The 16,459-nt window shown below is 41.6% G+C and overlaps 1 protein-coding gene and 1 pseudogene across 2 annotated transcripts in view; both read right to left on the bottom strand.

Annotated features, from left to right (window-relative positions):
• WDR76 (WD repeat domain 76) overlaps window positions 1–14,256 on the bottom strand; it is a 58,064-nt gene extending 43,808 nt beyond the window's left edge. For both annotated transcript variants that reach the window (XM_036266247.1, XM_036266238.1), the window contains exons 1-4: window positions 14,183–14,256; window positions 13,189–13,590; window positions 2,309–2,401; window positions 1,076–1,131 (exon numbers count right to left, since the gene is read on the bottom strand). In XM_036266247.1, coding sequence (XP_036122140.1) covers window positions 1,076–1,131; window positions 2,309–2,401; window positions 13,189–13,590; window positions 14,183–14,245 — 614 coding nt within the window. In that variant the 5' untranslated portion in view covers window positions 14,246–14,256. The remainder of the gene's footprint in view (window positions 1–1,075; window positions 1,132–2,308; window positions 2,402–13,188; window positions 13,591–14,182) is intronic.
• Window positions 14,257–15,033: 777 nt separating this feature from the next.
• Window positions 15,034–15,153, bottom strand: LOC118621050 (annotated as a pseudogene).
• Window positions 15,154–16,459: the final 1,306 nt, after the last annotated feature.

The following is a 16,459-nucleotide window of genomic DNA, read 5'->3' as shown; positions in this document are numbered from 1 at the left end:
TGGACTCGAACTCATGACTCACTGGTCCATGGGCTGACGCTCTAACTGCTAAGCCAAACCGGCCAGAGCATTCTAAGCTATTTTGACCTTAAGCAAATTACTTTATCCCTTTGAGCCTGTTCTCTATCTCACAAAACGGGTATATTACCTCCACATTTGGTTATTATCAGAATTAAATGAGATAAAATAGGACAAAATGTTCAGGTCACCACACTGTATCTTACAGATGTTCAATAAATGTTCATTTCCTTCCTTTATGCTAGGAATGGAAAAGAAAACACATATTGAGACGCAAAAAAACAGAAAAATTAAAAGAAAGTAGAAGAGCTCTGGCCGGTTTGGCTCAATAGTTAGAGTGTCAGCCCACGAACCAAAGGGTCATGGCTTTGATTCCCAGTCAAGGGCATGTACCTGGGTTGCAGGTTTGATCCCCAGTCCAGGTCAAGGTGCATGTGGAAGGCAACCAATTGATGTACCAATCGATGTGTCTCTCTCACATCAATGTCTATCTCCCCCCCCACACTCTCTCTAAAAATCAATGGAAAATATATCCTTGGGTGAGGATTAACAACAACAACAAAAAAAAATAACAATTTTCAGTGAGGGGAAGGAGATGAGAATATAAAAGGGATAAATGAAGATGAAAAGAGACTTGACTTGGGGTGGTGAACACACAATACAATATACAGATGATGTATTATAGAACTGTATACCTGAAACCTATATAAATTTATTAACCAATGTCACCCCAATAAATTCTATAAAAAAGGGAAAAAAGAATAGTTTTCTAGGCAAAAATAAGAATAATTTAATGAAAATAAAGATTCCTTGTATTAACAGCAACAGTATTAAATATAAATAAAATTCAGCTCTCAAGATTCTATTTCCTCTATATTCTTTTGATGAAGATGAGAGCTTTAGTTATTAACAGGCAGCATTCTCTCAGAAATTCTATAAGGATTAAGATTAAATTACATAGTTTCTATTACTTATTTTACTATACTGAATTATTTTTTCAAATTATAAAACAACTCAGCAATATCATGGAGCAGACACTGTAAATCATATCTTTTACCTTTTAGATTCAGAAGGCTGTCTCTTCTTTACCATTTCACGGAACCTTGCAGCTGACTGCAAAATACATAAAACATATACACATAAAAATAATATAACTACATAGCTTACCTCTTAAAATATTAAGTATCTACTACTATATACACATAAACTAAGATCTATACAGGAAATAAAGACCCTTAAAACACGATACTTGCTCTTGGTGGTAGACATGAGACAGATATACTGTCCATAATAAAAGCAAGTATATAATACTGTCTAAAGTACTGATATTCTGATGCCTGGAACCAGGTTGCTAATGAGTTTACATGATTAAATATTAAACATTTAATCAAATATACTATTACAAATTAAAAGGTCTAACTTCTACCAAGGCAGTCATACTTTGATTTTTCTAGAAAAGTTATGTTATACTTATATTAATAAATCAAACTATGGTTTCTGTTACTAAAATCAAAATTAGAGATAGTCTGTCTAAATTTCTGATGAATTTTCATTAATGACATATGCATATAAATTAGTTACATAAAATTATATTAACTCACCCTCCCTCCCCTCAAGATGCAAACACACACTGAATATTTGGGAATCTGGTATTTGGAGAATTCAATTACTTAATAAAGCCAAGGGTTTGATGTCTTTTTGGGGGAAACATCACACACCCTCCTAAACAGATATTCTCTCATACACAGAAGTTTACCCCGCAGTGTAGACACCAATGTAAATTATACATTTAATTACAATGATTATAAAACATTAGCATAGATCTTGTATAGGGAGTGTTAAGATTTATCCTTCTTAAAGTCTGAGAGTTCCCATCTATTCTTAAAGTCTGAGAGTTCTTTTTAAAAAGCATATCTTCTCCTTCGTCTATCACACATCCTTTAATCCAACACTCCCACTTCTTTATCTTTTAGTTAAAGAAACCACTTAGAATGTACCATTTCTTTGAATCCAAGACAACCTTTCATAAAACATCATTTCTTTATGTACCACCAACAAAGGGGAGGGGAGGAGGTACTAGTTATAGTTTTAAGATGCTGATTTCAAAAATGTTAAAACAAAACAAAGTCTTGGAATCAATAAAATATGGTAACCTCTTTCTATTAAATGCAAAACTTGCTTCTCATTTACGCTCCCTCACCTGACACTATGAAACCTGATACTCAGTATTTTATTGACCTACTGGCAAGAGGAATGGCATCTTGGTTTTAATTAGAAACTCCACACAAACCTCAGACAACTGAAGCGAAGCAAAAAAGTTTGCATTTTCTGCTATATTCTTCAGTCTCTTCCTTTCATATGGTGACAATCCTGAAAAACCATCCTATGAAATTAGACCAAAAAGATTCTGTTACTTTACATAATCCATAGCAAAGGCACCTCACAAAAGTTGGTATTGAATTCTCTGCAATATATACTTTCCTTCCAATTCATTTCATAGTTTACCAAACAGCACATAATCTTTGCTATATTAGATATTGACTAAAGAGTCTGAATGTGGGATAATCACAAGATATATGTATGGCTTCCCAATTTAATAACAAATGACCTGATATCAGAAGTCAAGCAGTGTAACCTAATAACAAATAATTCCCACTGGCCACTAAATATACTAGTACTCAGTTATATTTTTATTAAACAAAAGAAGGAAGAACTCAATAACAGAAAAATTTTAATAATTTGAAAGTATTAAGGAAATTTAGAAAGAACAACTAAAAGAAATAAACAAAAAAATAGGCAAAAAAGGCAATTTGTCCAGAGAAGCCATCTTGGAAGTCCAATATCCAATAGATGGTGGAGGGGAGGTGGTAGCAGATAAAATGAAGAGAGAAATGATACAAGAAAGTTTCTCAAGCCCTGGCCAGTTTGGCTCAGCGGTTAGAGCGTCGGCCTGCGGTCCCGAGACACCCGGGTTTAGTTCCCACTAAGGGCACATACCTCGGTTGCAGTTTGTCCCTGGCCCTCGTTGGGTCGTGCGGGTGGCAACCACTCAATGTGTCCCTTTCATGTCGTCGGTGTTTCTCTCTCTCTCTTTCTCTCTCTCTCTCTCTCTCTCTCCCCCTCCCACTCTACTGAACAAAAAATGGAATCAATGTCCTCAGTTGAGGATTAAAAAATGAAAAAAGACCCAAGCCTAGGCATATTATCACAAAATTTCGTAAAACTTGAGATAACTGAGATAAGAGAAGATCCTAAAAGCTTACGGGGAAGGAGGAGGGATATCACAAAGAACCAAGAATAAGAATGGCACTAACTTCTCAATATTGAGGGAAGCTAGATGACAATGGAATAATATTTAAAATTATTTTTTTCATCTTTATTTATTTATTTTTTTTTATTTTTTTTATCCTCACCCGAGGACACTTTTCCATTTTTTTGTTCAGATAGAGTGGGAGGGAGAGAGAGGAAGAGAGAGAGAAACATCAACGTGAAAGGGACACATCGACGACTTCCGGTCAAGATGGTGGAGTAGGTAAACACGGTATCGCGTCCTCCCACAACCACATCAAAGTTACAACTAAACTACAGAACAACCATCATTCAAAACCGCCTGAAATCAAGCTGAATGGAAGTCCTACAACTACGAAATTAAAGCAGCAGCCACATCCAGACTGGTAGGAGGGGCAGCGGCGCGAGGGGCTGGTCCCACACCCACGGGTGGCGGATAAAAATCAGGAGGCTCCCATGGCTGGGAAGGTTCTTCCTGAGGACTGAGGGGTCCCCGTCCCACACCAGGTGCCCCGCTCAGGGTTCCAGTGCCAGGAAGAGAAGTCCCCATAATTTCTGCCTGGAAAAACCAGCAGGAACCTCATGAGGCTCAGGGAGGCTGACGCGGCTGGAGCCCCAGGCAGCTCCCTAAAGGGCCCACGCACGGACTTATCGGACTTTCTCCCTCTAAGCTTGGAGGGGAGGCAGCTTGAGGGGCACCAGAGACATACAGGGAAGAACTGAGCTGTTTGGCACTGGAGTGAGGGCTGGAGAGGGGGCTTTCTCGGAGACAAACGTGCTGTAAGAGGCCTTTGTTCCTTTGGTGAGCCCTTCCCGGGGGCGGCAGACAGACGCCATATCTGGGACTCCAGCAACCTGGCTCACACTGGTAGCCCCGCCCTGTTGACTCCCTGAGGCCCCGCCCCGCACCACCCAACCCAACTTTCAAGCCCACCCAAGCTGTTGCCACTTGCTTAACCATAGGATTGGCCAGTCTTGGATCCTGCTTCAGGTTTTTCCTAAATTCTTTCAAACGAGCAGCATCTGGTCTCACCAACCCTATACCTCTCATTAAGTAATACACTGAAACAAACACAAGGAGGCAGTCAAAATGAGGAGACAAAGAAACATGTCCCAAATGAAAGAACAGAACAAAACCCCAATAAAAGAACTAAGCAAAATGGAAATAAGCAACCTAACAGATGCTGAGTTCAAAATACTGCTTATAAGGATGCTCAATGAACTTAGTGAGAACCTCAGTGAACTTAGGGAGGGCCTCAAGAGCATAAATAAGGACCAGTTAGAAATGATGGATACAGCCCTGGACAGTTTGGCTCAGCGGTTAGAGCGTCGGCCTGCGGTCCGCAGAGACCCGGGTTCGGTTCCCGCTAAGGGCACGTACTTCGGTTGCAGTTTGTCCCCGGCCCTGGTTGGTCGTGCGGGTGGCGGCCACTCGATGTGTCCCTTCACGTCGATGTTTCTCTCTCTCTCCCTTCCTCTCTCTCCCTCCCAATCTATCTGTACAAAAAAATGAAAAAATATCCTCGGGTGAGGATAAAAAAAAAAAAAAAAGAAATGATGGATACAGCCCTGGCCGGTTTGGCTCAGCGGTTAGAGCGTCGGCCTGCGGTCCTGAGAGACCCGGGTTCGGTTCCCGTTAAGGGCACGTACTTCGGTTGCAGTTTGTCCCCGGCCCTGGTTGGTCGTGCGGGTGGCAGCCACTCGATGTGTCCCTTCACGTCGATGTTTCTTTCTCTCTCTCTCCCTTCCTCTGTCTCCCTCCCACTCTATCTGTATAAAAAATGGAAAAATGTCCTCGGGTGAGGATAAAAAAAAAAAAAAAAAAAAGAAATGATGGATACACAGTTAGAATTGAAGGAGGCATTAACTGAAATAGAGAATAATTTACACAGCTTCAATAATAGAGTACGTAAAACCAAGGAGCAAACCATCGATTTGGAATGTAAGGAAGCAAAAAATGCCCAATCAGAACAGCAAAAAGAAAAAAGAATCCAAAAAAATGAGGATAGTGTAAGGAGCCTCTGGGACAACTTCAAGCGTGCCAACATTCGCATCTTGGGGGTGCCAGAAGGAGAAGAGCGAGAACAAAAAATCGAAAACCTATTTGAAACAATAATGGCAGAAAACTTTCCTAACTTGGTGGAGCAACAGACATACAATTCCAGGAAGCACAGAGAGTCCCAAACAAGATGAACTCCAAGAGGCCCACACCAAGACACATCATCATCAAAATGCAAAAGGTTCAAGACAAAGAATCTTAAAAGCAGCAAGAGAAAGGCAGCTAGTTACCTACAAGGGAGTTCCCATTAGGCTGTCAGCTGATTTCTCAAAAGAAACTTTGCAGGCCAGAAGGGAGTGGCAAGAAATATTCAGAGTGATTTAAACCAAGAACCTACAACCAAAATTACTCTATCCTGCAAAGCTGTCATTTAGAATCGATGGACATATAAAAACTTTCCCAGACAAGAAAAAGTTAAAAGAGTTCATCACTACCAAACCATTATTATATGAAATGATGAAGGGTCTTTTTGAAGAAAAAGATAAAATGTATGAACAAACAAAATGGCAATGAATACATATCTATCGACAATGGAATCTACAAACAAAATGAACAGGTAGAACAGAAACATTCTCATAGATACAGAGAACATTTTGTTGGTTGCCAGTTGGGAGGAGGTTGAGGGAATGGGTGAAAAAGGTGAAGGGATTAAGAAGTACAAATTCATTGCTAGACTGACAAACCTCAAAGGGAAAGGGGTTGGGGGGGTGGGAAGAAATAAACCAAAGAACTTATATGCATAACCAATGGACACAGACAATAGTGTGCGAAAAGGTGAGAGGGGGGCGGGAGTGGGGAGGAGGGGGTCAATGGGGGAAAAATGTGGAACATCTGTAATACATTTTACATCCAACAATAAAGATTTGAAGAAAAAAAAAAAAGGGACACATCGAGTGGCTGCCACCCGCACGACAAACCAGGGCCGGGGACAAACTGCAACTGATGTACATGCCCTTAGCTGGAACCGAACCCAGGTCTCTCTGGACCACAGGCCGACTTTCTAACCGCTGAGCCAAACCGGCCAAGGCTAAAATTTTTAAGAAAAAATTACACCTGGTTGGTGTGGCTCAGTAGACTGAGTATTGTCCCATGCAAAAAGAGGTTGCTGGTTCAATTCCTAGTGAAAGCACATGTCCAGGTTGCCGGCTCAAACCCCAGTAGGGGGCATGCAGGAGGCAGCCAATGGATGTTTCTCTCTCATCTATATTTCTATCTCTCCCTCTCCCTTCCTCTCTCTCTAAAAAAATCAATAAAAATATACTTAAAAAAAAAAATTCTACCCTGGCCAGTTTGGCTCAGCAGTTAGAGTGTCAGCCCTCAAACCAAAGGATCTTGGGTTCGATTCCAGTCAAGGGCACATACCTGGTTGCAGGTTTGACCCCCAACCCCAGTCAGGTTCAAGCAGGAGACAACCAATTAATGTGTCTCTCTCACATCAATGTTTCTCTCTCTCTCCCCCCGCCTTCCTGTCTAAAAAAAAGTCTAAGGAAAAATTAAGTTATTTTTTGCCCTGGCCGGTTTGGTTCAGCAGTTAGAGCGTCGGCCTGCGGTCCTGAGAGACCCGGGTTCGGTTCCCGCTGGGGGCGCATACCTCGGTTGCAGTTTGTCCCCGGCCCTGTCGGTTGTGCGGGTGGCAGCCACTCGATGTGTTCCTTTCACATCGATGTTTCTCTCTCTCTCTGTTCCTCTCTCTCCTTCCCACTCTACCTGAACAAAAAATGGAAAAATGTCCTCGGGTGAGGATAAAAAAAAAAATTAAGTTATTTTCAAATTACAACTCTAAATCCAATTAAGACATCAATCAAATGTGAAACGTAAAGACTTTTCAGACACACAAACTACCTCTCATATACCTTTTCTCAGGAAGTTACTATAGGCTGACAGAGTAAAACATTCCAGAAAGAAGTGGGAGGATGGAGGGCCCCAGGAAATATTTCATTAAGAAAAAATATAAATGTGTGAAGCCATTAGAATTCTTTAATTTATATGGAGAAAAATTTTACAACTCTAGTAAAGCTTAGGTTGTACCTAATTAAGGATGTGAAAAGGGAAAATATGAGGGTGGGGTGCACATGTGTGTAAAAAGTGTGAAATGAATCTTCACCTTCCAATAGAAAACATAAAGGGGAAAAATGCTAAAAAGGCTGAAAGTGCAATTTGTCTACTGAGCAATAAGCAGAAAGAATGTGGCAGGCCCTGGCCAGGTAGCTCAGTTGATTACAGCATCATCCAGATATGCCAAGATTGAGGGTTCAGACCCCAGCTAGGGCACATACAAGAATCAACCAATGACTGCATAAATAAGTGGAACAACAAATCAATGTTATCCTCTCTTGCTCCCTAAAATCAATGAAAAGGAAAAGAAAAAGAAAAAATGGGAAAAAAAATAAAGAAATGTGACAGAAAACTGCTGGCTGTTTTGATTTGTTTCTTTGGATGTGTGTACATATGAAATTACCTCTGTGTGTATGTATACACACACATGTGGAATTATATGACTTAAACACACACACATATATATACATGTATTACTTTAACCAAAACAAAGCTTTTTCTCACACATACTAAATAATAGTGGTGACCGACTTCCAGTCAAGATGTCAGCATAGGAAAACAAGGCAGTACTCGCCTCCTCCCACAACCACATCAAAATTACAACTAAACTACAGAACAACCATCATTCAAAACTGCTTGAAACCGAGCTGAATGGGAGTCCTTCAACTACGAAATTGAAGGAAAAACCACATCAAGACTGATAGGAGGGGTGGAGGCTAGGCCAGGCTGATCCCACACCCACATGTGGCAGATAAAAATCAGGAGGACACCTCAGCTGGGAAGGTCCTCCCTGAGGAGTGAGGAGTCCCTGTCTCACACTAGGCCCCCAGCTTAGGGTTCCAGTGCCAGGAAGAGAAGTCCCCATAACTTCTGGCTGTAAAAACCAGTGAGAATTGAGGCTGCAGGAGGCTGAAGCTGCTGGCGTCCCAGGCAGTTCCTCTTAAAGGACCTGCACACGGACTTACTCGGACTCATTCCCTCCAGGCTCCAGCGTTGGGGGGGCAGCTTGAGAGGCACCAGAGATGTACGGGGAAGAACTGAGTTATTTGGCATCAAGGCGAGGGCTGGAGAGTCAGCTTTCTCCTGGGACAGATGTACTGGCAGAGGCCATTGTTCCTTTGGTGAGCCCTTTCACAACAGGGCCTGCAGATGGGTGCCATAGCTGGGACTCCAGCAACCTGGCTCACTCTGTTTGCTCTGCCCTAGTGATTACCTGCACCACCCAACTTTCGGGCCCAACCAAGCTGTTTCCAGTGGCTTTACCATAGGATTGCCCTATCTTGGATCCTCCTTCAGATTTTCCTAAATTCTCTCAAACAAGCAGCATCTGGTCTCAGCTAGCCCCATACCTCTCATTAAGTGGTCCCAGGCCTGGCACTAGAAGCAGTCAGCCTTGGTTCACAGCTTGGCTTTACCTGGGCACCTCCAAGCCCAACACAAGAAGTACCATCTGCACATCACTTTGTAGCTTATGCCTGGTGGCCCTAGGTAGAACACAGGCAGTGGCTGACCTTGCCCCCAGAGTCAGCACACCCAGTGGACAGCTTCATACCACATCGAAGCACCACCACCCAACCACCTCTATAAGCGACACACTCAAGGAGCGGGTACGAGAGCCCTGCTGAAGTGAGTCTTGCTTTGTGTGGTGGACCCTACACAGCTGATCCTCCAGTCCTTGCAGCTGATCAGCCTAAGTAAATCCCTCCATTGATGTGCAAACAGCAATCAAGACTCAATTACAACAGAAGGGTGTACAGTCCACACAAAGAGTGTACCTTGGGGGCCCAGCTGGGGTGAACAGGGAGGCTGTGCCACTGAACCTTACAAGACACCTACTACAATAGGCCACCCTACTAAGCCCAGAGACATAGCAACTCTACCTAATACATAGAAACAAACACAGAGAGGCAGCCAAAGTGAAGAGACAAAGAAACATGTCCCAAATGAAAGAACAAAACAGAACAGAACTCTAGAAAAAGAACTAAATGAAACGGAGATAAGCAATCTAACAAATACATAGTTCAAAACACTGGTTGTAAGGATGGATGCTCAATGAACTTAGTGAGGACCTCAAAAACATTTTAAAAAAAAACAAAACTCCAGTCAGAAATGAAGAAGGCACCACCCGGCCAGTGTGGCTCAATGGTTGAGCATCGACCCATGAACCAAAAGGCTGCCAGTTCGATTCCTGGTCAGGGCACATGCCCAGGTTGTGGGCCAAATCTCCAGTCGGGGGCATGCTGGAGGCAGCCAATCGATGTTCTCTCTCATCGATATTTCTATCTCTCTCTCCTTCTCCCTTCCTCTCTCTATAAAGATCAATAAAAATAAAAAATATTAATAAAAAACAGGCATATGGGCCCTGGCCAGTTTGGCTCAGCGGTTGAGCGTTGGCCTGTGGACCAGAGAGTCCCGGGTTCAGTTCCTGCTAGGGGCACATCCCACAAAAATAAATAAATAAAATTTTAAAAACAAAACAAACAAACAAACAAACAAAAAAAACACAAGCATATGGGAAAAAGAAAAGAAATGAAGAAGGCACTAACTGAACTAAAGAATAATTTACAGGAAATCAATAGTAGAATAGAAACCAAGAAGCAAATAATCAATTTGGAATATAAGGAGGCAAAAACAATCAGAACAGCAAAAAGAAAAAAAATCTAAAAAAATTAGGATAGTGTAAGAAGCCTCTGGAATAACTTCAAGTGTATCAACATTCGCCTCATGGGGGTGCCAGAAGAAGAGAGAGAGCAAGAAATTGAAAACCTATTTAAAAAAATAATGACAGAAAACTTCCCTAACTTGGTGAAGAAAACAGACATACAAGTCCAGGAGCGCAGTGAGTCCCAAACAAAATGAACCCCAAGAGGCCCACACCAAGACACAGTGCAAAAGGTTAAAGACAAAGAGAGAATCTTAAAAGTAGCAAAAGAAAAGTTGTTAGTTACCTATAAGAGAGTTCCCATTAGACTGTCAGCTGATTTCTCAAAAGAAACTTTGCAGGCCAGAAGGGAGTGGCAAGAAATATTCAAAGTGATGATAAGCAAGGGCCTACAACCAAGATTACTCTATCCTGCAAAGCTATTATTTAGAATCAGTGGTCATATAAAGCATTTCCCAGACAAGGAAAAGCTAAATGAGCTCATCAATACCAAATCAGTATTACATGAAATATTGAAGGGTCTTCCTGAAGAAGAATAAGATAATAAATATGAACAATAAAATGGCAATTGCGCTCTGGCCAGTTTGGCTCAGCACTTAGAGCATCAGCCCACAAACCAGAGAGTCCCGGGTTCGGTTCCCAATAAAGGCAAGTACCTTGGTTGGAGTTTGTCCCCAGCCCCGGTTGGGGTCGTGTGGGTGGCGACCACTCAATGTGTCTCTCTCATACTGATGTTTCTCTCTCTCTTCTCCTGCTCTCTCTGAAGATAAAACGCAAAAATGTCCTCGGGTGAGGATAAAAAAAAAATCAGTTGTATTTCTATACACTAGAAACAAATAATCAGAAATCAGAAAATGAAATTAAGAAAACATACCATTCATAATAGCATCAAAAAGAATAACATACTTCGGGAAAAATGTAACCAAAGAATTGTAGGGCTTATACACTGAAAACTACAAAATATTTAAGAAAATTCAAGACAAGGTAAGTAAATGGAAAGCTATCACATTAAATCGTGATTGGAAGACTTAATATCATTCAAATGGCAATATTCACCAAACTGATCTACAAATTCAGTGCAATCTCTATCAAAATTCTAAATGCCATTTGTATAGAAATGAACAAGCTGACCCTAAAATTCATATGGAAATGCAAGGGCCCCAGAATAGCCAAAACAATCTTGAAAAAGAAGAACCAATTTGTAGGACTCACATTTCTGATTTTAAAATTTACTAAAAAGCTACAGAAATTAAAACAGTTTGGTACTGGCCCTGGCCGGTAGCTCAGTTGGTTAGAACATTGTCCCCAACAACGTTTGGATTTTGGGTTGGATCCCAGGTCAGGGCACATACAAGAATCAACCAATTAATGTTTAAAGTGAAACAACAAATTGATGTTTCTCTCCCTCCCTCTGTCTCTAAAATCTCTAAAATCAATTAAAAGTTTTTTAAATTAAAAGCAAAAAGCAAAAACTCTAGTGGTAGAGCCCTGCAATGGAGTTTTAACAAGACCTCCAGGTAAGCCCTGGCTGGTTTGGTTCAGCGGTTAGAGCATCGACCTGCAGACCAGAGAGTCCCGGTTTGGTTCCCACTAAGGGCAACGTACCTTGGTTGCAGTTTGTCCCTGGCCCCTGTTGGGGTCGTGTGGGTGGCAATCAGTTGATGTGTCTCTCTCACGTCAATGTTTCTCTCTTTCTCTTCCCCCCTCTCTCCTTCCCACTCTATCTGAAGATAAATGCAAAAAATTAAATTAAATTAAATTTAAAAAAAGACCTCCAGGTAATTCTAATACAAGCTAAAATTTGAGAACCACGGGTCTTATATAATCCACTCAATGCAGAGGTGATTTGCTTGAAAGCACAAAGTTTTTATGCATAACCAATGGACACAGACAACAAAACTGGGGATGGGGTGGGGGGGATGCGGAGGAGGGTGTCAATGGGGAAAAAAGGTGAAACATCTGTAACAAAAACAAATTAATAAAAATAATTTTAAAAAGAAGAAAAAAAAAAAAGCACAAAGTTTCTTAGAAGTGGCCATGCCTAAAACTTAGCCTTCCAACCCCTAATCCAACATACTTACGATTTACCCCATGCTGTCCCACCATAGATCCCAGTTCTTAACTTTGGGACAATAAAGCATAAATTGAATTCCTATTTCATAGCAACAACACCTCAATTATCCTATCTCCCTTTCCCTATCATCATTTTCTGTTCTAGTTCTATCAACATTAAAAAATTTTTTTTTGGTTAAACCTCAGCTGAGGGTATTTTTTCCATTGAGTCTAGAGTGGAAGGGATGGAGGTGGAGGGAGGGAGAGAGGGAGAGAGAGACACATTGATTGGTTGCCTCCCAACCAGGCCAAGGATTGAACCTGCACAACCCAGGTACATGCCCTTGACTGGAAATTGAACCCTTGACCCCTGGGTGTGTAGACTGACACTCTAACCACTGGGCACACTGGCCAGAGCACGTCCATTAACTTTTTGTCATGTGGTGCAGTTTTATCTTATGTTGCATAACACTTGTCACTTTAAATGAAGTACAGCATTCCTGGTAAGCAATAGAAGCCAAAAAAATTAGATGCCTAATTTCTTAAAATGATTCAAACTATTATTTTAAATAGAACTAATAAATTTTCTCATGTACCTTCTCTATTCCATCATTTGACTCCTTCCTGTGTTTAAAGGAAATATTATTCAGCACATCAATACAACCAGTTAATGATGATTTTCATACCCTGACATCAAGGATCACTCAAGTGTCCTATGTCCCACAGGCCAGCTTCTTTTGGTATACTGTACATAAAAGCATGTAAAGGTGAGCAAGATGCCATAAAGTATGAGTAAACTAAAAAAATAAATGCAATAAACTGAGAAGAAAAAGGGAAGCAGAGTGAAAATTAAGTCAGTCCTCTCCTTGACCAATCAAAACCAAGAGCTAAATTAACCCAAGGGAGTTTAGTTAAACATTTAAAAAAGAAAATTTCAACTAAAGAGAAATTAAATAATTTGTGTGAGCTAAAGAGACCCTTGATAACCTTAGCTTATCAGAACTTCAATTTTTTAAATAAGAAAAATTTGGATAAGCAGTAATTAAACTCTTACCAGGCCTGATGTGGTATCTTCATCACTGTCTCCATCCTGACTGCCTTCCATATCAACACTGAGAATGGCTGTATCCGAAGTGCTCATGTGTTGTCGTTTGTTATTTTCTGTGTGAACATCTAAGGATGATTTTTGCAGAGTGGATTCTGTCTTAGAAGATGTGGTGGCTTTCATCTTTGGAGTTAAAATCTTTCTGAAAGTCTTCTTTATTTCAGGCTCCTTATATTTCTTACATATCACTTCACTGTTAGAATTCTTATCTAATAGGGATTTGGAGAGCTTAAGTTGGTCTAGCTTGTAATCACTGAGTGAAAAGGGGACAAGACACACCTTAACTGTTTTTTCTAAAACTGGTCTCAGAGATACATAAGAGATGTTCTGGTTTTCTTTATATTCATCCACCTATTCAGATCAGTGAAGGAAAAGAAAGTATTAGAATCCCAGGTCTTATACCTCTTCTTACAGATCAGTGCAAATAAATCCAATTCCTATTTCATAATGAAATAAAATCCAAACTGATAGTCTAATAAGGAAACTTTTTCCATCCAAAATCTAGATACCAAATTCATTAACCCAAACAGAACTGTTTATTATACTGGACACATTTCTTGCCCATATGAATCTACCAGACCAATAATAATACAGTAATGACCACAATTTATAACGGAGGAGTCTCCCCTGTCAGCTTGAGTAACTGGAATCGTTCCAAGAGTGGAAAGCTGACAATAACCGCTGCAAAAGCAAAGGTAGAGTCCCTGATCCCATCGGGCCAGTATTTCTGGGGTTGGAAAGAAGCTTTCTTCCACGCTGAAGGCCTAGCTAGATTCCATAACCAGAGCAGATACCCGGCTTCTCTTTTGAAGCAAACCCAGCGGAGGGAAATCGTTTTAGAGCAGGGGTTAGCAGGACGCCAGGTCCTGGTGCCCTCCCAGGCACAGACCCCTCACGAAGACCGCGGCAGGAGCACACTCGAAAGCGACAAGCCGTCTCTCACCTTCACTTGGAGACGCTGTCTAGAGCCCGCCTTCTCCTCCGCCGCCGCGCACGACCCGGACATCTTTCCGCCGATAAGCAACTAGCGTCTTCCCGCCAATATTGGGCAGGAGGCGGGGTCTCGGGCGGGGGGCGGGGTCTCGGGCGGGGGCGGGGTCTCGGGCGGGGGGGGCGGGGAGGCGGGGTCTCGGGCGGGGGAGGCGGGGCGGCGTGGGCTGGGCTCAGATCCCAGCTGACCGCCGAGGAGCGGCGCGCGGCCGGGACCTTTGGCAGCCTCTTAAAGAAGCAAGCTTACCAGTCTCAACGCGAACTCAAATTCCCTGAAGATGCGATAGGACGGAATGGACGTTTTTACCTTGGATCCTGGTGATTTTGATGCTGCTGGTGCTAGGATCTCGCTTTGAAAAACACTAGCGCTTTTGCTGAGGAAAAACTATCTTGCGCCCTGGCTGGTTTGGCTCAGCGGTTGCAGCATCGGCCTCCCGGTTAGGTTCCCGCTAGGGGCATGTACCAAAAAAAAAAACACCTATCTTTCCTTGCAGCGTGATCCTGGAAAAGATTCAGACTCACTTAGATGCCCTAAGGAATAGAGAGGAAAACAAAAATCAAAATCAACGTCCCACCTTTACCTTGGGCTCCCTAGATCCTTATAACGCCACCACCAGAATAGTATGCCCTTTGCCTACCATATTATCTTCTTCCTAGGAAAGGACGCTTTTTCTTTTTTTCAAAAGCTGATAACTTTTTGTCGGTTTAAATTTCACCTGATCATCTGCCCACCAGTTAACTATGATACTAGTGATGACCTTAGAAAGCCTAAAGGCTGGGGAAAAGTGAATCAAATAATTTGTGTATCACAAAATAACATCAGATTTTAATGCACTGTATTTGTTATATCATTTTTTCTTCAATTGGCAATAACCATGCCTCACATAAACCTCATGGGCTATGACAATGCCACTGCGCAAAGCTAGATACAGCCATATTTTTTAAAATTGTTTTTGTTTTCTGTATTCCATGAGCCAAAGCAATTGCCTCCCTAACAAATTACTCCCTCTGACAGCATAGTTTTGGAGCTTATAAATTCATATTATAAAGTAAGCTCCTTTTCTTTTCAGCCCAAAACTGCCTCCTTGGTTAGTTACGTGGGTCCTCCACTGTTCCTTGTCCTAGACTTGTCCAATATAATTTCTTCTCCCAGCCGAGGCCCAATTATGAAACACAGGTGAGATCATTTTAGAACTAATCCTGTTAACAGCACCTGCAAAGCCCTCCAGGCTCTAATGCCTGCCAAACTTTCACCACTCCTTGACTCAAAAATTACTGGTAAAATCAAACTTTTCATAATGTCTGTTATATTATACCATGTTGTTTCTGGACTTCAAGAGCTTGTTCATGCTGTCCCTTCTCTCCCACCACAGGAGCCATAAAATCCATTTTACGGTGAAATGTGTTCTGACTTCCAATTAGCCAGTGTTTTTAAAACACCCCAGCCAGTGGATTGCAATAGCTTGTTATGATTCTATGTGCCCTTGAAGACTTTCTGAATAAAATTCAAGCTTCTTTTATTTTTTCATATTTATATTTCTTGTTTATATTTTTTATTTTAAAATTCAAGCTTCTTGAGGACATGAAGAGTTTAACATTATCCCATACTACTTACAGAGAGCTAAGCATGGTAAACACAGCAAATACTTAAAATTTATGGACTTATATATAAAAACTTTCCAGCCAGGAATTTTTTTTTATCCTCACCTGATGACATTTTTGCATTTATCTTCAGATAGAGCGGGAAGGAGAGAGGGAGGAAGAGAGAGAGAAACATCAAGGTGAGACACATCAATTGGTTGCCACCCCGATGACCCCTACTGGGGCGGGGATGAACCCCAACAGAGGCACATGTTCTTAGCTGGAACCAAACCCCGCACTCTCTGATCCACCAGCCAAGGCTCTAACTACTGAGACAAACCAGCCAGGGCCCAGGCAAGAATGTTTTAATTTGTGGTCTCTGAAAACTTGAACTGGAAAACCTAAAAGTAGAGTGTTCAGATTTCAGGCATTGTCCAAGGCAAGCCCTTGCTGGATTCTGTGTGTCTGACCTAAATCACCAGCACCTGCCCTGACATCCCCACAATACACCCCACAACCCATTCAGCTTAATCAACTGAGCTAGCTAATCAGGTGCTATAGCAGGCTTTCTATCCCAACGAAACTCTGAGCTCTCAACAGTCTGGACAAACTGCCCTTCACTATCTCCAAAGTTTCTTACTCGTCACTA

Source organism: Molossus molossus, unplaced genomic scaffold (genome assembly GCF_014108415.1).
Source record: "Molossus molossus isolate mMolMol1 unplaced genomic scaffold, mMolMol1.p scaffold_m16_p_1, whole genome shotgun sequence".
Lineage (NCBI taxonomy): Eukaryota > Metazoa > Chordata > Mammalia > Chiroptera > Molossidae > Molossus > Molossus molossus.
This window is presented reverse-complemented; position numbering and strand designations above follow the sequence as displayed.